Here is a 19,664-nt window from a genome sequence, read left to right as displayed (position 1 = left end):
TATAACTCAGAAGCGCTTGAAATTAAGGCTGTGATTAGTGGAAATAGTCTTCTTTTTAAGGATATAAAAATTAGTCTGGGGCTCTTAACTTCTGCACGGAAAAAACACGCTCTATGTCGAGAAAAATCACAAACTCCACTTGTCAACAAACACAAATAATCGAATTAGAGTCTGTTATCGAAGCCAATATTCCAAGCAAATCTTAGTACTTAGCACCGTATTTGATTTGAAAGTCAACATTACAAGTTTACCTTGCAAAACCCGTGGCTGTAGATTGCTTTTCATCGCCACTCTCCCTTCAAAATTGTTATCTTCCCTTCGACCATATTTACCAAAGCACAAGTAATCAACAACCATACGTATGACTCCTGCATACATTACAGTTCCTGACAGATTCCACCATATTTGAGTCTCCACACAGCTATAGCAAATAAGGTAACTCAATTGTACGATTAAGAACGATGATGCGATTATCTATAGTCGCAGAAGAAGAAATTTTGCAGCCCGAAGACGCACACAAGAGGAATCGTCTGTAGAATGAGACGATCATGTTTGTCACGCAATGAGACCGAGCGCGCAGGATACCCAACAAAATTAACAACCAGATTATATTTTTTCCGCGGCAGTTTGTCTGCGTCCGACTTCAAGCTTAAAATCCCCTAGCTGACATGGTAATAAATCTGTTACCAGCTTTTTATCTTTTAGAATGGGATTTTTTAGTACAAATGTTTTACAAGCAGATGCTGTGTACATCGTGCACGTGCAGTGGACAGAATGGTACCACTGCGGGGGCTGGTGTCAAATGGGCACACCATGTCCAGCTTAATAGCCCGGCCTTGCCTGACTTTATCGACGAGACTAAAACAACAAAAGAGAACCGCATTTAAAGGCAATTATAATTACTTCTTTACGATAAGAAAGTTCGCGCTTTATGTAAGCCACTTAAAATCATCTTTTACATTATTCAGATGTACACTACCCGCGTTTAGCGAAAGCTATTCAATTAAGGCAGGTAGTGTAACACGGGCTGGTGGTGTAAGTGTCGCCTGAAGGTTAGCCTAACAGTGGTATAAATGCCACCAATGCTTTTAGCACTCAGCTTGTAAGGCCAATGAAGAACATAATTAAAACAAAAAGCAGATAAGAGCCCGGAAAACGAATCTTATTGCTGGCAGATGCAGCCTAGACAAAGTGACTGAATCTTTTTCATGTAAGGCTGTTTGCGATGAACTGATGTGTCAGTGACATGCTAAAGGACAAACAAATGTTTTTTATAAGGACAACATTTTCAATGCCCTTTGTAACATCAGCTAGGCTTAGCTTGAGCTACACAGTTCCATATGGCCGATGAATCCGGATTAATTGCAATTTACAGTCACAACATATACCTACCCAAAGCAACGATAATTATTAGGATAGCTGTGCGCCTGAAAATAAAAAAAAACACAAAGTTTCTAGAATAATATTAAGCACCACAGGGTTCTAACCACGGTCGCACCCATACTCATAGTCAGAAATATTTAGAGAAGAAGGTTAGACCCTCAAATGGTTCGGATGGCCACGTTGAAATTTTTATGGCGGCCCCGTCTCCAATTTGGAGATGTAAAATAACCACTGTAATGAGCCCTGGATATAACCACTCTCAGTACCAGCGATTTGTCTGAAGGGCTTCTGAGGGAATATAATGAGACTACAAAATTGTGTAACTGTCAGAGTTCAGTTTATTTGAGAGAACTTAAAGGAGTTCTTCACAGATTAGTAGCTACGGCTATAAAAAGTATCCATAATAATAATAATAATAATAATAATAATAATAATAATAATAATAATAATAATAATAATAATGATAATGATAATGATGATGTTCCTCCGTCATTTCCTTACTGTCATCTCCTTACTTTTCGTCATTTCCTTACAAGAAAATTGTCATTTCCTTACAGTAAGGAAATGACAGTGTCATTTCCTTACAAGAACATTGTCATCTCCTTACAGTAAGGAAATGACAATGTCATTTCCTTACAAAAAAGTGTCATTTCCTTACCTCAATTTTGTCATTTCCTTACAAGTAAGGAAATGACAATTTCATTTTCTTACCACAAATTGCATTCTCCTTACATTGTCATTTCCTTACAGGAACATTTTCTCTTCTTTATGGGGAATCATTAACAAAGACACTACTTTCGATGACTTACCTGTTTGCAGTAATTTATGACTAAAATTGTGTTCATTCAGTGCTTTTTGTTAAAATTATGGCCCGTATCAAATCAACGATTGGTCAGCCTTCATCCAGTTTGATGCCTTTATTTACAATAGGTTTTTTCGTTCATTTTTTGGCAAAACTAAGAACTGATATCATTATAGGTCCTGGCAATAAATATAGACTAATAGTAAAATACATTGGATGTGATTATATTTTACACAATACAACTAAATAATAATTGCAAAGCTGTGCTTAAATGAAATCAACAAATTAAAGTTAAAACTACTCCGGTATACGAACATGATAGTTAAATGGCTTTTTCCGCGCATTCAAATAATTGTTATAAAGGGCAATCTGAGGTGAATACTTACTTGTCCCCCAAAAGAATGAAATAATTTAGTAACGCCAAGATGAGCCAATAAAACGTAATGCAAGCACGCTACTGGGGGCATTGCATATTGGCACTTTCGCAGTTGGAACCGAACACTCGGGCAGTTGAAAACCTTGCAAGATTGGATACATAAGTTTCTATACCCCAGTTCTCAGCTAGGGAAGGGTTTTGTTTTACTGAAACTGATAATAATAAATTTGGTAAAAAGAGAAAGGCAGAGAGGTTGCAAACTGATGTCACTGCGCTCACCAAAAAAAGAGAGAAAAAGAGCGACAAAGACAGCAATTTTGGTACGGAAACAGAATCTACCGACTGTTCTGAGAATTAGGAATCTGAGTCAAAGAGTTCTGAAGACGACCCTGAATACGACCCTGCTCAGGAAGCGTTTTTCGAAAAGGGTCAAAAAGACGTAGACGACATGTCAACATTCGGCTCAGAAGAAGAAGTAGTAACAAGCCGAAAAAGCGACGCTTAATGGGAGGACTAGTTATTACCAACAAGCTGAAATGCACCACAATCTTCGAGAGAAATCCCTTGGCCAGTTCGAATTCTATAGGTTCCAGCGTCATATTGCGGGTGGGGACACACCTGTCGCACAAGCACTCAACAACACGAGGCACGTCCATATTATACTCCAAGAGTTGGACTCACATGGAACAGGTTTGGATTGTCTAGCGCGGGACAAGTCCTTTGACATTCGGGACAAATGAGCCAGACCAAGACTAAGAAAAAAAAACCCTCAAAGGAACCACCATCAGGCTCTACTTCCGTTCCTTGGAGAGCTTTTCGAAGTGGGTCAAGGAATGTAAGAATCCAATCGAAGACCAAGACGAGCAAGAAGATAGCAAACTGACGGAGAATGGGCTACGTTTTTGTCGCTGGTCCCTTGGGAGGCCTAGAACATTCTTCGGACACACTGATTCCATTGGAAGCTTTTAAAAGAATATTTCTCTTGCGTCCAAAAGGAATATTCGTATTGAGTCCAAAACTTGACTTTTTTTTCCAAGGGGTAGGTTCGGGGGTTTTTGGTCAAAAATGAGCCAACTTAAGTTTGATCATTTCTGTGAAGTTTGAACTTTGTGATATGAAAAAGCTTTTTTTCCTGCAAATGTATTCAAACCCGTTGAATATATGTCAGTTTCATTTAGATTTCATGTCTCCATCTTTAGGTCAAAGGGATTTTTTTTGTGTTTGTGTTATGTGTACACCATTGTTCTCATTAAAAGGCATTTTTGTTAAAACACATAGGGGCGAGCCCCAGTACTCAAAACTGGCATCCTACTGTGGTTTCTATTCTAGGCACCTGTTAACCCTTTCTAGACCGAGGGGGGGGGGGGGGGGAGGGGGATTCTGGCCGCTTTGACTTTGAACCTTTATAACCTTTTTAACTTTTAATATGCAAGCAAACACCACCAAACTCAGTAACTAGTTTTAAAACTTGCCTGGGAACAAATTAGTATGGTCGGTGAATGACCTTGACATTTGACGTTGCCATGGTAACCAAATTTCCACAATTTTTACAAAATTCTAGCTCCGCAATTGCTTGGAAGGATTTTTTTCAGAGGAGCATAGTAATTACGTTTACATCATTCCAGTAAACATAAAAAAAACAGGACTTTTCAAAAAAAGTAAAATCTTCCTGCCCGTGATATTCTGAAAACTGTCATTTCCTTACCTAAATTGAAACCAATTTCTTTTGTAAAAAGATCAGAAATTAAAAAGAAGCCACGACATTGAGGCAAAGCTTGCGTCTCCTTCCGTGAATATTTATTATGGATGTCAACTCAAAGTTCTCTTTCACAGGGCAAAGATATTAACCAACACAGTAATTGTCATTTCCTTACAATTTGTACAGAAAACAAAGTTACCTTTCCCTCGTTGTGAAGCCATTCGTTTGTGACAAATGCTCGATTTCTTTGCATGGCCTTTAGTTGTGTATGTCTGGCTTTCAGCACCTACTATGGTGAATTTATATGATTTAAATCCAGCACGGTGGAGGGATTTGTACTTGTGAGTTATTTTTGGTTGAAAATTGAACACCTATAGTGCTTTGCAATGCGAGAAGATTGCACTAATGGCAATTGAGTCTTATGTGTCAACGAATGTAGCATTAATAGGCAAGAACAAGTCTTACATTTATAGGTAGGTCCGAGTAGTTGAGTGCTTAATACAAAAAAGATACACGAATGTAAAGTTCCTTGAATTTAGACTAAAATTGTCATTTCCTTACCTTTAAAAACAAGAAAAAAATTGTCAAAAATTTGTAAAACGTTCGAAAGTGCTTATTTCTTAGCTGGCACTTTCATTCGTCCTAACCTTTCTAGAAAACAAGCGGGACTTGTTTATCATCCAATCTGCGGCTCATTTTGAAGAAGAAAACGATATTCTAGAAATTGTCATTTCCTTACCTATTGAACATTTCGTCTTAAAACTTTCATTACTCCTATAATACTCGTGCCATTTACATGATACCCTCACGAAATGTAGCATACATTGATAGCTATTATGTCACAAAAGACCAGGCATTATCATTTAGATTTAGCCCTTCTAGAGACATTTAACTCAAAAATGGCAATTCCGTCTTGAGGTTGACTTTGAAACCTGTACTAGACATTATACTTGCACTAGATTTTTTTTTCGTCAAAAGGCCGCTTTTCTGAAACATGGATGATAACGTGGGGAATACAAATGAAGCTGTGGGGAATGACTTTATCATCTGTTAGGCAAATTTGCAAAGTTCTAGCAATTTTTCTTCCTAGATTCCCCAATTTTCGTCATTTCCTTACCTTTTGGAAATTTCAATACGACATTTCTCGGTGGCAGTTAAGGCAACATTGCTGTTCTTTTAGCACAGATAACATTGGCGCCAGAAGTTTGCTTTGTGAAAAAATTAGAGGTTTCTCATGTAAAATACACATTTTACAAGCGATTTTATGATTATCATGAGAAAGGTAAGGACATGACTTTTCAGGAACATGATAATGATAATGATAATGATAATGATAATGATAATAATAATAATAATAATAATAATAATAATAATGATAATAATAAAAGCATAAGCGTTGCATTTATAGTTGGATTTTCAGGAAAATAAGCATGTTGGTTTGATAAACATTATAATTAAATTATCGCACACCTAAAAACAGGCTAGTTATTAAAAATGCGAGCTTCTTGTTGCAAGTATATGTTAATTTTTTTCCGACTTACGGCTTTTCGCTCAGTTTGAAAATAAGACACAACTTTTAAATTTCATATTGACCTTCGCCTAACATGAATTAGCAAAACTGCGTTGCCTTACGGGAAAATTTGTACCTGTTGGCTCTGGTACGTCTTAGATAGTCTCCGAAAGCGCCTTGTTAATACCGCGGTCACCCTTTGCGCGATTTCCCTTTGGCGTAGCTCGATAAGGTATCGTTGGGAACCTCTCCACCACCCAATGCCCAAAGAGAAGGGATGAACTGGACAGATGCTCATGCCCGAAATGTCAGAAGGTGCAGTGAAAATTGAAGCCCGTGCAAAAATTAAGTTGATCTCCGACTCAACATCACTTACGCCGACAGACTGTGTGTGTGCTGAGATGCTTTTTCCACATGAAAGCAACGGGAGGATAAGGGCACTTTTTTTCTTTTGCTCGTCTTCGTTTATCTTGGGAGCACTGTCCCCCAGCTAACCTCTGAAAAGAGCTATTGATATCCATTTGATGTGTTATCCGGAAGGACAACGTGGCTGTGCGATCATCTGGTTGTTTAAAAATTTTGAATGACGCGATGGTCATTATATCATTAGGATTGGTTCACCTTATTAAATTTGGTTTTCTTTAGTGTTGAGCGCTCCCGCTTTTCCCTTCCCATTATTTTATCACTACTTTCCTTCTTCTAAATTTTACATTTGTTTATTTCCTTCATTTCTTCCTTTGTTTGCTAACAAGTTCGTTTTCTTTCTTTCTTTTTATCTTTCTATCGTTCGGGCTGCTTGTCTTTCGGTCGGTGGTTCTTTCTTCCTTAACCTATCTCGTTGTTTTTGGCGTTTTTTCCATTTGTTTTAAGAATTTTAGATCACAGAGTGTCTTTTTTAACAAACCAAAATTATTTCCTTATCCGCAAAACTTGTGTAACACCTGAAGGAATATTGGTAACATAACCTTCCTTGTAAGGAGTGTGATATGTCATTGCGTGACATACAAATGATATGCATGGATTGAAGAAGTCAAAACGACAGTGTCGCTCAGTAATCGAAAATCTCGCTCAATGGTCATTTTTTTACGATGAAACAAGCTCAGTTGTACGTTAGAGAAAGATAGCAGATATGGTGTATTTGAAAGTGCGAAGAATAGCGCCGATGTTTGTACAAGAGCCACCCAGGTATCGTTCAGATAGTTGTTGATTTCGTAAACTCGCTGTCAGAGGGAAGATGGTAATTTTGAAGAGAAAGTAGGAATGAAAACCAATCTACAGCCACTGTTTTAGCAAGGTAAACTTGTAATGTTGACCTTCTAATCAAATAGGTGCTAAGCGCTAAGATTTGCTTGGAATATTGGCTTCGATAACAGAGACTAATTCGATTATTTGTGTTTGTTGACAATTGGAGTTTGTGATTTTCTCGACATAGAGCATGGTTTTTTCGTGCAGAAGTTAAAAGCCCCAGACTAATTTTTATATCCTTGAAAAGAAGACTATTTCCACTAATTACAACCTTAATGTCAAGCGCTTCTGAGTTGTACCGCATGGGAAAAATGTTTATTGAAAACTGCTCCAAAATGAGATTTTTGAACAATGAAATATTGGTGATTTTCAAACTCGTGCCGTGCATTCCCAGTTAAGTAAACAATCCTGGTTTTAGACTTGAATCATTTGCCAATGACTCTTACACAAATATACCAATTTGAAAAAACCGTGCTTCCTTTTGCCCTTTACACGAGCGAAGTTCTTGTGTTGTTACTCGGCGCACTAATTTCCGCCATTTTATGACGGTCGGCGCCCGTTACAGTTATTGGTAATTTTCTGGAAAACAACAGCAGAGTTGAACATAAGAAATACACCACGTTTATTAACTCATCATAGAGTATGTCTGAGCAAAATATGAGGGTAGTCAATTTTTGAACCCTGTGCCATCACTCACTCGGTCATGAAAAAAAGGCGCTCTTAAATTGCATACACAAGGAGCCACTTACTTGAAGAACCGAAGAATGAACCAGTATGATCAGCAGAAGGCCCCGTGTTATGAGAAGGTGTGCTTCCGGTACGTCTTATCCAATCAAATTTGTCATTATTGTCCTGAACAAAGCCGCACATTGACGTGTCGAAATTGCAAGTCGCTGAAAAGAAAAAACAAACATATCACCATACCCTGAGATTTTAAGCTGGATTTATTTATCCATTTAGCTTTGCCATGCAAAAGCAAGTTACAAACAAAACGTTTGAGACAGAGCTTGTCACTCACTTTCCTGCTTATTGCCGCAGTAACGTAGTGGACAAGCGGGAGGCTCTGCCAACTGGTAAACGTAATAATCACTGCAGTTTCGAATATTAATGGTGTTTTTCCAGTTGCAACATTTGCCTGACCAGTGATAACAAATGGTTTGAGCCAGGACGCCCTCCTCGACTGTTGGATGTGTGCCATTCAGCCATCCTGGAGCACTAGTGCCGCAGCGTTTCACTGGAACACAGTTCTCTGGAATCTGATCACCACTATCCCCGGTCATACGATACCAAGCTTGTGACACGATGTGTTCTGATTCTCCGCCGTCGCATTTAACATTGCTTTGATCAATGTTGCTCATAGCACGGTCAGACTGATTCAGTGCTCTGTAGTCGACACATTCACTGGCTTCTCCTACAAAGCCAATAGCAAAATATTAGACTCATAATTAAATCCGCGCATTGAATCAGAAGAATTAATAAAACTTCCCCCAAAGTCGGACAAAGCGACCACAATAGTATTTGGAGCAGTCGAAGAGATGGGAATTTCCCGAAATGAAAACAAAAAAAAAAAACCGTCTTTTCGCGTGACACGTGTTAATTAAGTCGCGTAATACGTTGCGGTATACAACCGATAACTCGACCATTTAAGGACGGTGCTTCCTTTTGCTACTGCGCATACGTATGCGCAATTGAGATGGTCCAAAAAGATCTGATTTCTTACGAACACTGCCTCCTAATTCATATATATTTATGTGCGGCTTGTGACTATGAGCAAAAAACAATGCATAAGTGGTTCTTGGTAGTAAAGAGTTACACATTTTGCAAAGAAGGGTGAGCGGCCTAGAAGTACACACAGCCCATCTGCAGCCACATTGTAGATTGTAGTTGAGCGGATCTACAGCGATTTGTTGTTTTCTTTCATCGTAACAACTTTGGGCAAAAATTAATCTCTAGGCTTTCAGACCAGTTAAGTAACACTCACCACAATATCGCTGGAAACACACTGGTGTTTTCTGCAGTTCGTAGACGTAAAAACCTCCACAATTCTTGACTTGAATGTTGTTAGTCCACTGACAGCAGCCGGATGTCCAATGGTAACAAACTTTGCGAGTAACTACACCTTCCGCCACAGTGGGATGTCTCCCACTCATCCATCCCGGAGCATATGTACCACAGTGGCCCATCTTTGGACATGTAGTTGGCATCCTATCACCAGCTGCACCAGTAAAGCGATACCAGCCAGCGCTGAGATCTCTCTGGTCACACCTTGCTGGGTTAAGACCATTGAATCCCACCAGGCGGTCAGGTGTATTAAGAACTTTGTAATATTTGCAGGGGTCAAATACTATGTCAAAATAAATATGAGTTAAAATTACCTTTGTAATTCAATAATTAGTGAAAACGTAAAGATCAGAAATCCCCTAGGGAATTCAGTAATTAACCCCATCATCTTCCCTTTTCGGTCACGTGGCCCATCTTGTCGGCGATCTTGAGTCATTCATTTCCATCTTTCAGCCGCTGGGGTTTCGGCTCGTCCTCCCTCCCACCCTGGGTCTTTTGTTCCCGTCTTGTGGTCCCTCCACACCCACCTAAATAAAGAGCTCTGTACAAGACTGCCTGTGTGGTCGTCGAGGGTAGCCCTGGGGTATTTGTCGGCGCACGCGGGCGGACAACTCTCCGGTTCAAGTTCCTCTAGCAAGCCACTTGAAGTGTTCACACGAGAAGACTGGTCACAGGAACTTGTATACAAACATTTCTCAGGGAGGAACAAACAGGCTAGCGTTTTTAGCGACAACTTTGTAGGGGATCAGGTGCTAAGGTATGTAATAGGCGTTTGGTAAAGCATGCATGGTTTACAAGCAAATACTCTGGGAAGGTCGACAACATCCTCGACTATATGCGCGTTTTTAAAATTTAACTCATAAATTACTTCATGTACACAACGCTAGTATCCCATGGTTAGGTTATTTAAATCAAGTAACTTTAGAACGTGTGATAAACGATATTGAAAGACTACGAATGAACAATGGCCGGAGGGAAGATCACATCATCAGTTTTAATGGCGTTGTATTGAGAACTACTAACTTGGCGAGCATGGTCCCGTGGTAAAAGAGAAGTCATCAATGGCGATGTCTCCAGTGCTGCCGTATCCTCTTATTCCCTCAAACGTTATCTGGAATTATTAAAAGAAATTCACTGAACAAATACTTCAATTTTGTGAGCGACGCAGTCAATCGTGGCGAAGGGAGACACGAGGTCATTGTGAGTTGCTCTTGGTGAAGACACCTTACTCTCACACTGTTTCTTTCCACCAAAAAGTATAAATGGGTACAGGTGAACTGTTGGGTGAACCTGAAATGTTCTTGAGGAGGTAACCTGCGGTGGGCTGGTATCACATCCAGGTGAACGTTTTTATCTCTCTTGTCTAATGAGAGTACTCCCTTACCATATACATTCCCGAGAGAGATATAGTTATCCTGGCTCCAAGCCATTGGTCGCCTTTATTTCCACTTGCACTGAACACTGTTTTTAAACCACTGACGATCACATTCAGTCGACCAATGGTTGAACCATACATATGGTAGAAGAATTTAAGGCACATATCCCCGCTGAACTGCAACAGAGGACTGTTTAGTTTTGCATTGTCGAATGGCAATCGAGGACTGGATGTTTCTATGTACATGTAATATCCTGTCAAAAGATAAGGACAAGCAAACAGCTTTTACTACCGTCGAAGTCGAAACTTTCCTTTTCAGTTAGACCTCTGACATTAGGAACTGGTATTTGTCTAGAAAACAAATGTAACGATTAAATAACTGATACATTTTACCCATTTAAATGTCCTGTGGACATAGGTCGTCTCATCTTATCTTATTTTACTAAGTTTACTTTTTCTCTTCTGAATCGGGGACTGTTCGGTCCAATTCATATGTAACATGATATTCTTGTCAAAGTTATGGATATGGACCTGGTTGTTCAAAGAGCGGTTAATTCTATCCAGGGGATAAATGTATTCCAACCAATTCATTTTATCCCCTGGATAGCGACTTATGCGCTGGATAAAGTTATCCGCTCTTTGAACAACAGAGGTTTTATGGATAAAGAAGTTTGACAAGATTTGGTTTGGTGAATCCCACTAGCTTTACCTCCAAATATTGGTTTAAAAGCAACAGTTAAAAGACGTAAAATCAGACATACTTGATGGAAACGAAATGATTTTTTTTCTTCCTCAAAGAAAGAAGGAGTGACAAATTTTTCAAAAATGTTGCTTAGTCGTACTTTTTAAAAGGCAAATTCTGACAAATGTGTCGTAAATTACGTGTTAATTATTACATTTATCCATTTCTTAGGAACGAAAGGAATTAAATTGCATGCAGAAGGAGCCACTTACTTGAAGAATTAAAGAATGAGCTAGTATGATCAGCAGAAGGCCCCGTGTTATAAGAAGGTGTGCTTCCGGTACGTCTTATCCAATCAAATTTGTCATTATTGTCCTGAACAAAGCCGCACATTGACGTGTCGAAATTGCAAGTCGCTGAAAAGAAAAAACAAACATATCACCATACCCTGAGATTTTAAGCTGGATTTATTTATCCATTTAGGTTTGCCATGCAAAAGCAAGTTACAAACAAAACGTTTGGGACAGAGCTTGTCACTCACTTTCCTGTTTATTGCCGCAGTAACGTAGTGGACAAGCGGGAGGCTCTGCCAACTGGTAAACGTAATAGTCACTGCAGTTTCGAATGTTAATGGTGTTTTTCCAGTTACAACATTTGCCTGACCAGTGATAGCAAATGGTTTGAGCCAGGACGCCCTCCTCGACTGTTGGATGTGTGCCATTCAGCCATCCTGGAGCACTAGTGCCGCAGCGTTTCACTGGAACACAGTTCTCTGGAATCTGATCACCACTATCCCCGGTCATACGATACCAGGCTTGTGACACGATGTGTTCTGATTCTCCGCCGTCGCATTTCACATTGCTTTGATCAATGTTGCTCACAGCACGGTCAGACTGATTCAGTGCTCTGTAGTTGACACATTCACTGGCTTCTCCTACAAAGCCAATAGCAAAATATTAGACTCATAATTAAATCTGCGCATTGAATCAGGAGAATTAATAAAACTTCCACCTAAGTCGGACACAGTGACCACAATAGTATTTAGAGCAGTCGAAGAGATGGGAATCTCACCAAATAAAAAAAAAACAACGGTCTTCTCGGGTGACACGTGTTAATTAAGCCACGTAATACGTTGTGGTATACAACCGATAACTCGACCATTTAAGGACGGTGCTTCCTTTTGCTACTGCGCATACGTATGTGCAATTGAGATGGTCCAAAAAGATCTGATTTCTTAAGAACACTGCCTCCTAATTCATATATGTTTATGCGTGGCTTGTGACTATGAGCAAAAAACAATGCATCAGTGGTTCTTGGTAGTAAAGAGTTACACATTTTGCAAAGAAGGGTGAGCGGCCTGGAAGTACACACAGCCCATCTGCAGCCACATTGTAGATTGTAGTTGAGTGGATCTACAGCAATTTGTTGTTTTTTTTTTTCATCGTAACAACTTTGGGCCAAGATTAATCTCTAAGCTTTCAGCCCAGTTGAGTTAATACTTACCACAATATCGCAGGAAACATTCAGGTGTTTTTTGCAGTTCGTAGACGTAAAAAGCTCCACAATTCTTGACTTGAATGTTGTTAGTCCACTGACAACAGCCGGATGTCCAATGGTAACAAACTTTGCGAGTAACTACACCTTCCGCCACAGTGGGATGTCTCCCACTCATCCATCCCGGAGCATATGTACCACAGTGGCCCATCTTTGGACATGTAGTTGGCATCCTATCACCAGCTGCGCCAGTAAAGCGATACCAGCCAGCGCTGAGATCGCTCCGGTCACACCTTGCTGGGTTAAGACCACTGAATCCCACGAGGCGGTCAGGTGTATTAAGAACTTTGTAATTTTTGCAGGGGTCAAATACTATGTCAAAATAGACATGGGTTAAAATTGTCTTCGTAACTGATGGTTGAAAGACATTCAATAATTAGTGAAACCATAAAGATCAGAAATCCCCTAGGGTATTCAGGTATTAACCCCCATCTCTTTCCCTTTTGGTCACGTGACCAATCTCGTCGGCGATCTTGAGTAATTCATTTCCGTCTTTCAGCCGCAAACAGCTTCGGCTCGCCCTCCCTCCGATCTTGGGTCTTTTGTCCACCTTTTGTGGTCCCTCCACACCCATCTAAATAAATAGAGGATATTACATGACCGCGAGGAGATACAAACTTTCTCTTCGCTGCGCTCACTCGTAAAAATATTTTTCAACACGAGAAGAAAAACTTCGAATCTCTAAGCGGCCATGTACATTATATTAGCACCAATGAAATACCAAATCATTGCTAAAGGCGCGGTTTATAATGTAACCATAGCAACGGTGATCTTTTCACGTGTGAAGATATCATGTTTTTGCGCGAAAGCTCACCTGGTATTTCATTGGTGTTCATTGGTGTTTATACAATAAAGAACTCTAAACAAGACTCTGCCTATGTGGTCGTCGAGGAAAGCCGGGGGCCGGGGGGTAATTGTCGGTACACACGAGTGGACAACTCGTCGGTTTAAGTTCCTCTAACAAGCTTCTTGAAGTGTTCACACGAGGATACTGGCCACAGGAACTTGGGTACAAACATTTCCCAGGGAGGAGCAAACAGGCTAGCATTTTTAGCGACAACTTTATAGGGAAACGGGTGCTAAGGTATGTAGTAGGCGTTTGGTAAAGCATGCAATGTTTACAAGCAAATACTTTGGAAAAACGCGACAACATCTTTGACTGTATTTGCGTTTTAATATATTTAGTTTATGAATTATTTGATGTGCATGTCGCTGGTATCCCGAGATTAGGTTATCTACACCAAATAACTTCAGAACGTGTGATAAATGGTATTGAAGAATTAAGAATGAACAATGGTCGGAGGGAAGTTTAATGGCGTTGTATTGAGAACTACTAACTTGGCGAGCATGGTCCCGTGGTCAAAGAGAAGTCATCAATGGCGATGTCTCCATAGCTGTCGTATCCTCTTATTCCCTCAAATGTTATCTGGAATTATTGAAAGAGATTCACTGAACAAATTTATATACATGTTGACTTCAATATTGTGAGCGACGCAGTCAATCGTGGCGAAGGGAGACACGAGGTCATTGTGAGTTGCTCTTGGTGAAGACACCTCACTCTCACACTGTTTCTCCCCACCAAGAAGTATAAATGGGTACAGGTGAACTGTTGGGTAAACCTGAAATGTTTTTGGGGAGGTAACCTGCGGTGGATTGGTATCACATCCAGGTGAAGGTTTTTATCTCTCTTGTCTAATTAGAGTACTCCCTTACCATGTACATTCCCGAGAGAGATATAGTTATCCTGGCTCCAAGCCATTGGTCGCCTTTATTGCCACTTGCACTGAACACTGTATTAAAACCACTGACGATCACATTCAGTTGACCAATGGTTGAACCGTACATATGGTAGAAGAACTTAAGGCACATATCCCCACTGAACTGCAACAGAGGACTGTTCAGTTTTGCATTGTCGAATGGCAAACGAGGACTGGATGTTTCTATGTACATGTAATATCCTGTCAAAAGATAAGGACAACAAACAGCATTTTTTCCGGTAGACGTATGACATAAGGAACTGCTATTTGTCAAGAAGACAAATGTAACGATTTAGTTACTGGTACATTTTACCCATTTAAATGTCCTGTGGACATAGGTCATCTCATCTTATCTTATTTTACTAAGGACTGGCTAAGTTTACTTCTGTTGTGAATCGGGGACTGTTCGGTCCAATTCACATGTAATATTCTTGTCAAAGTTATGGATCTGGACCCGGTTGTTCAAAGAGCGGATAACTCTATCCAGGGGATAAAATGTACTCCAACCAATATGTTTTATCCCCTGGATAGCGACTTATTCGCTAGATAAAATGATCCGCTCTTTGAACAACAGAGGCGTTATGGATAAAGAAGTTTGACAAGATTTGGTTTGGTGAATCCCGCTAGGTTTACCGACCTCCAAATATTGGTTTAAAAGCAACAGTTAAAAGACGTAATATCGGACATAATGATGGAAATGAAAATGATTTTGCTCTTGCTCGAAGAAAGAGGGAGTAAAAACGTTTTCCAAACATCTTGCTTTGTCGTACTTTTTTAAAGCCACATTCTGACAAATGTGTCGTAAACGTCGTGTCAATTATTATATTTATCCAGTTGTTATGAACAAAAGGAATTGAAGTGCATACACAAGGCGCCACTTACTTGGTAAACCAAAGAATGAACCAGTATGATCAGCAGAGGGTCCCGTGTTATAAGAAGGTGTGCTTCCGTTACGTCTTATCCAATCAAATTTGTCATTCTTGTCCTGAACAAAGCCGCACATTGATGTGTCGAAATTGCATGTCACTAAAAAGAAAAAACAATCATATCACTACGCCTAAGTTTTTAAGCTGGATTTATTTATCCATTTAGCTTTGCCATGGAAAAACAAGTTACAAACAAAAAGTGGAAAAAAGGTTGGGGAAAGAGTATAGTTAAGGTTAATTACAGTGGTCCCCTCTCCTAAAAAATAAAACTGAAAGAATTGTATCGCAGGAACAAATAGACAACTACGAAAAATACCAACAAGATAAAAACAGTAAGATGGGGGAACGATCAAATATCAAATTGGTTGGCCACAATTACATTTCAATAAAATGGACTTCCTGGTTCGCATATCTTCCTGCTAGTGTACATTCGCAAGGATAAGACTGTATAGAGTTTCTTTCAGAAATAAAACATTTTCAAGAAGTAAGCGCGGAGCGCGGAAAATATAAATTAAACCTTCGCGCCCACCATTCACGCGTTCACAATTATGTGAACGCGGATAGCCAATTGGCGGCATGTACCAGCCATGTGATCATGACGTCGTGACAGAAAATCATGTCAGCTAGTTTGGTAGAGCAAGCTATTCGCAACGTCCTTCCTTTGTTTCCAAACGTTCCACAATTGATCGAAGGGCAGAGTAAATGTATCGATTCTTTGCAGCAAAGGAAAGATGTGCTAGGATTGTTGTCAGTTGTATTTGGACAAAGCCTTACTAGCCAGCTCTTCCATCTGTTTTCGACGCGATAGCTGGCGCTTTCCACACGATCTTGATGGCGCACTAGACGTCATTTCCGAAGAACGTGTTGAACTGAATGAGCTGGTAATTTCAGCAGCGAAAATAGGTCAATATAAAGACGATGACTGCAAATTCACATTTAGAATGGGGTTGGAAATCCGTACGAATACTACCTCATGTTTGTCATATTTCTATTTCTGTCTATCAAGTGTAGCTTCTTATATAATTTGACCGCGTTGACTTTTTGTGGTCTCAAAGGTCATTTAAGTCTCTTTCAGGTCCTTCCTCCTAGTTCCAAAAACGGGCTACTCACAGGCGTTTTTCTTTCAAATGTGGCACCGGTTTCGCTTTTCGAATACTTTCAGCTACCCAGCACGTAGGCATGATTTTGTCTTGCACTATCAGGATATCAAGTAGTCATTTGGAGAGCCGTGTTCGTATGGACGCCCGAAAGCTGAAACAATGACATGCTTGCCGGTGTTTTATCTCCTCACGATCGCTTCTCTTCTCCAAAACGCATAAAAAACTACCTATGTTCGGCAGGCTCTTCAAGGTTAGCTAGGTAATCAGCGTGTCTTTGGTTTCTCGTCTGCCTATCAGCCTGCCATACTAATTAACGTAAGGAACATAATACATAAAAACTTTTTATGTTCATTTAAAAATGTTTAGAAATATGTTATGTCATTAGAAATGACGATAGTTTAGGTACCAGTTTTAATCACGCACTGTTATTGGGAATTACCATTACTGCCAGGACATGATCCTGCGATCAAAGAGAAGTCGTCAATTGCGATGTCTCCAGTGCTGCTGATTCCTCTTATTCCCTCAAATGTTATCTGTAATAGTTCAAAGAGATTAACTAGCGTAAAATAATTACTAAACTAAACACACTTGACATTTATATATTCCTGTTTATTTTCTCCATAAGCTAATGGGAACGTTTGATTCATTGAGTCTGCCATCTTGGTATCACATCAAAGAAACCACAGAAGGTCAATTCAAGTGAAAATAAGTAAATCAGATTTCCTCACCCAACCGGCTACTCAATACTGTCAATATAAGGCTTGAAAAGTCAATGAAATTTTAGTAAATTAACCTTTGGAGGGGGGTGGTACATCGAAAGCGAAGCTTCGGAGGCAAGTGTGAAATTTCGACGACGATCTAGCCACTGGAGGCATTTTCATCCGATAAATCAGGAATCCAGACAGGGGCTTATTTATTTGTTTAACCCTCCGGTTACTGTTGAATAATGTACGACAGCCAGTAATGGTCAAGGCATGATTCCCGGCAAACAAATCCAAGCCGAACGACTCCCTCGATTTATCATTGTGTTAGACGTGGAAAAACGCACGTCGAGATTCTATGGGACAATGACTGAATGAATTTTGGAACGCGCATCTGGCTTCCCCCACAGATTTTGCAGGGGCGGATGACATCATCACCAAGTTGGCAAAGGAGAGAGAGCCTGGGATCGAGATCATTGAACGCACTCCATAGTGCACTAGTACACTACAATTACACCTAAAATGCGAAGTTCTTTCTATTGTTTTTTGTCCTGTCGAGAAAATGGGGTGACGAATAACAAATATCGTTTGATAACCGTCGTCGGATATTCTATCGTGTGGAATGTTTCGTTCAATGAGAGTGCGCAGAAATTAATCGGTGGGTTATAAGCCGTAATATTCGTAGTCAATAGCAAGTTCGTTCAGTTCCATGTCATTGAAATTAAAGTCATAACGATTGAAGAATTTTAAGCCTATGACAATAGAACGGCATTTGAAATAACCACTTATCACCAAATACCTCTTACCATGTATATTCCTGTGAGAGATACAGTTATCCTGGCCTCAAACCAGCTATTGCCTTTATTACCGCTTGCGCTGAACACTGTCTTGGTGCCGTTAATGACGATATTAAGTTGCCCAATTGTGGAACCATACATATGGTAGAAGAATGTGAGGCACATGTTCCCGCTGAATCTCAACAAAGGACTGTTCAATTTTGCTTTGTCGCCCGAAACTCTAGGCGAGGAAGTTTCTATGTACATGTAATATCCTGTCAAAAGATATGAATGGAAAAGATTTAAAAGTCAATGTCAATGAGAAGATTTTCAAAACTTGTAAAGAATTCCTGAAGGGTTTGAATGCGGTTCTAAAGTATTTTTTTTAAAAGGAGACATGACTGAGTGTGCTTTGGATTAGGGATATAAAAGAAGTGAAAGTAAGTGGAAATACTGTAGCTTTGACGAATCGACTTGCAAAGTGCCATGAGACAGACGAGTTGACGACTGGCTTTGAACTACTAATGAATTTAAATTATATGTCATAACAACCTCCATTTCCAGTATTATCTCCACTCGGCCCCGTATAAGAAGACGGTGTGCTTCCTTGGCGTCTTGTCCAATCAAATTTGTCATTCTTGTCCTGGACAAAGCCACACATCGATTCGTCGAAATCGCAAGAAATAACTAACACAAAAGGAAAAAAAGGAAACGAGTTGCAACTCACTTTAAATGCTGTTATCTGAACTACGGTTGGAGCTATTAACAGATCAGATTTTTGAAGAAATGTTGCAGACTACAACTGTATAGTTGCAGTCTATTTGGTCTTAAGGGTATTTTCATACTCTCAGATTGGACCAGCGTAGACCGGGGCTTCGGGCACTTTCTTAGTGACGAATTCACCAATCCGGCTGAAGGACTTCAGGTTATATGAACGTCCTCCGATTTCCTTCAAAATGGCACATGTTACTTCCTCAGGCTAAACAGTGTTACAGCCAGCTCTTCAAAACTTCGCCTTCTATTTAAACTTCCAAATTTGGCCGGTCAGTTATGGCATATCAGGGGAAATGCCCTAAGGGAAGGAAAATGACGGCCTTTCGATTACTTCCAAAAGATATGAAATTACAAAGAATTTGAAGAGCTGGGCGTCAAAAATGGCCCGTCAGATTAACAAAATAAACGCCGGTGGTTTAGATCGGCCAGATCTTTTTTTTTTTTTTTTTTGGTAATTTTTAATTTTTTTTTTAAGAAACAAGCCGACTGAAAAACCTACTGTTCTGTTCAATTAAAAAGCAGAAACTGCTTATGAAAACTTTCTGTTTTTACAAAGTTTTCTACATTATCACTGGGAAATGCTTACGTGGATGGCAAATCCCTGAGCTCAAAGAGAAGTCGTCAATTGCAATGTTGCCAGTGAAGCTGCTTCCTGTTATTCCCTCAAATGTGACCTGCAATAGTCAAAGAAATGTAGCCAGAACGTAACAAGTTACTCCCTTACTAGTGGGAGGTAATGATGTATGATGGATGCAAGTAGTGATATTACACAGTAAACTATGTAATATCACTTTCGCCGGACAGAAACCTCACATGAAATATTTCTTCAGATAACTTCAAAACTTGCGATAAGCCATGAACCATCGCAATGTATGTTAAGCATGCTACCATTTTTGGTAACATTGTCTCATGAGAAAGTACCACTATACAGCAGTCTGAAGCT

General features: G+C 39.8%; 1 protein-coding gene across 3 annotated transcripts in view; it reads right to left on the bottom strand.

The window, feature by feature from the left end:
• The window catches only part of LOC146470845 (uncharacterized), a 56,225-nt gene that overhangs the window by 30,452 nt on the left and 6,109 nt on the right, over positions 1-19,664 (bottom strand). Inside the window, exons 8-22 of one of the 3 annotated variants that reach the window (XM_085121520.1) lie at positions 19,308-19,395; positions 18,500-18,634; positions 17,978-18,222; positions 16,910-17,003; positions 15,327-15,470; positions 14,401-14,645; positions 14,026-14,113; positions 12,637-12,999; positions 11,675-12,067; positions 11,406-11,549; positions 10,461-10,705; positions 10,100-10,187; positions 8,997-9,359; positions 8,034-8,426; positions 7,765-7,908 (exon numbers count right to left, since the gene is read on the bottom strand). In XM_085121520.1, coding sequence (XP_084977646.1) covers positions 7,765-7,908; positions 8,034-8,426; positions 8,997-9,359; positions 10,100-10,187; positions 10,461-10,705; positions 11,406-11,549; positions 11,675-12,067; positions 12,637-12,999; positions 14,026-14,113; positions 14,401-14,645; positions 15,327-15,470; positions 16,910-17,003; positions 17,978-18,222; positions 18,500-18,634; positions 19,308-19,395 — 3,172 coding nt within the window. The remainder of the gene's footprint in view (positions 1-7,764; positions 7,909-8,033; positions 8,427-8,996; positions 9,360-10,099; positions 10,188-10,460; positions 10,706-11,405; positions 11,550-11,674; positions 12,068-12,636; positions 13,000-14,025; positions 14,114-14,400; positions 14,646-15,326; positions 15,471-16,909; positions 17,004-17,977; positions 18,223-18,499; positions 18,635-19,307; positions 19,396-19,664) is intronic. The other 2 variants (XM_085121521.1, XM_085121522.1) reach the window with 2 other exon arrangements.

This window comes from Pavona decussata, unplaced genomic scaffold (genome assembly GCF_977016875.1).
Source record: "Pavona decussata unplaced genomic scaffold, jaPavDecu1.1 SCAFFOLD_110, whole genome shotgun sequence".
NCBI lineage: Eukaryota > Metazoa > Cnidaria > Anthozoa > Scleractinia > Agariciidae > Pavona > Pavona decussata.
This window is presented reverse-complemented; position numbering and strand designations above follow the sequence as displayed.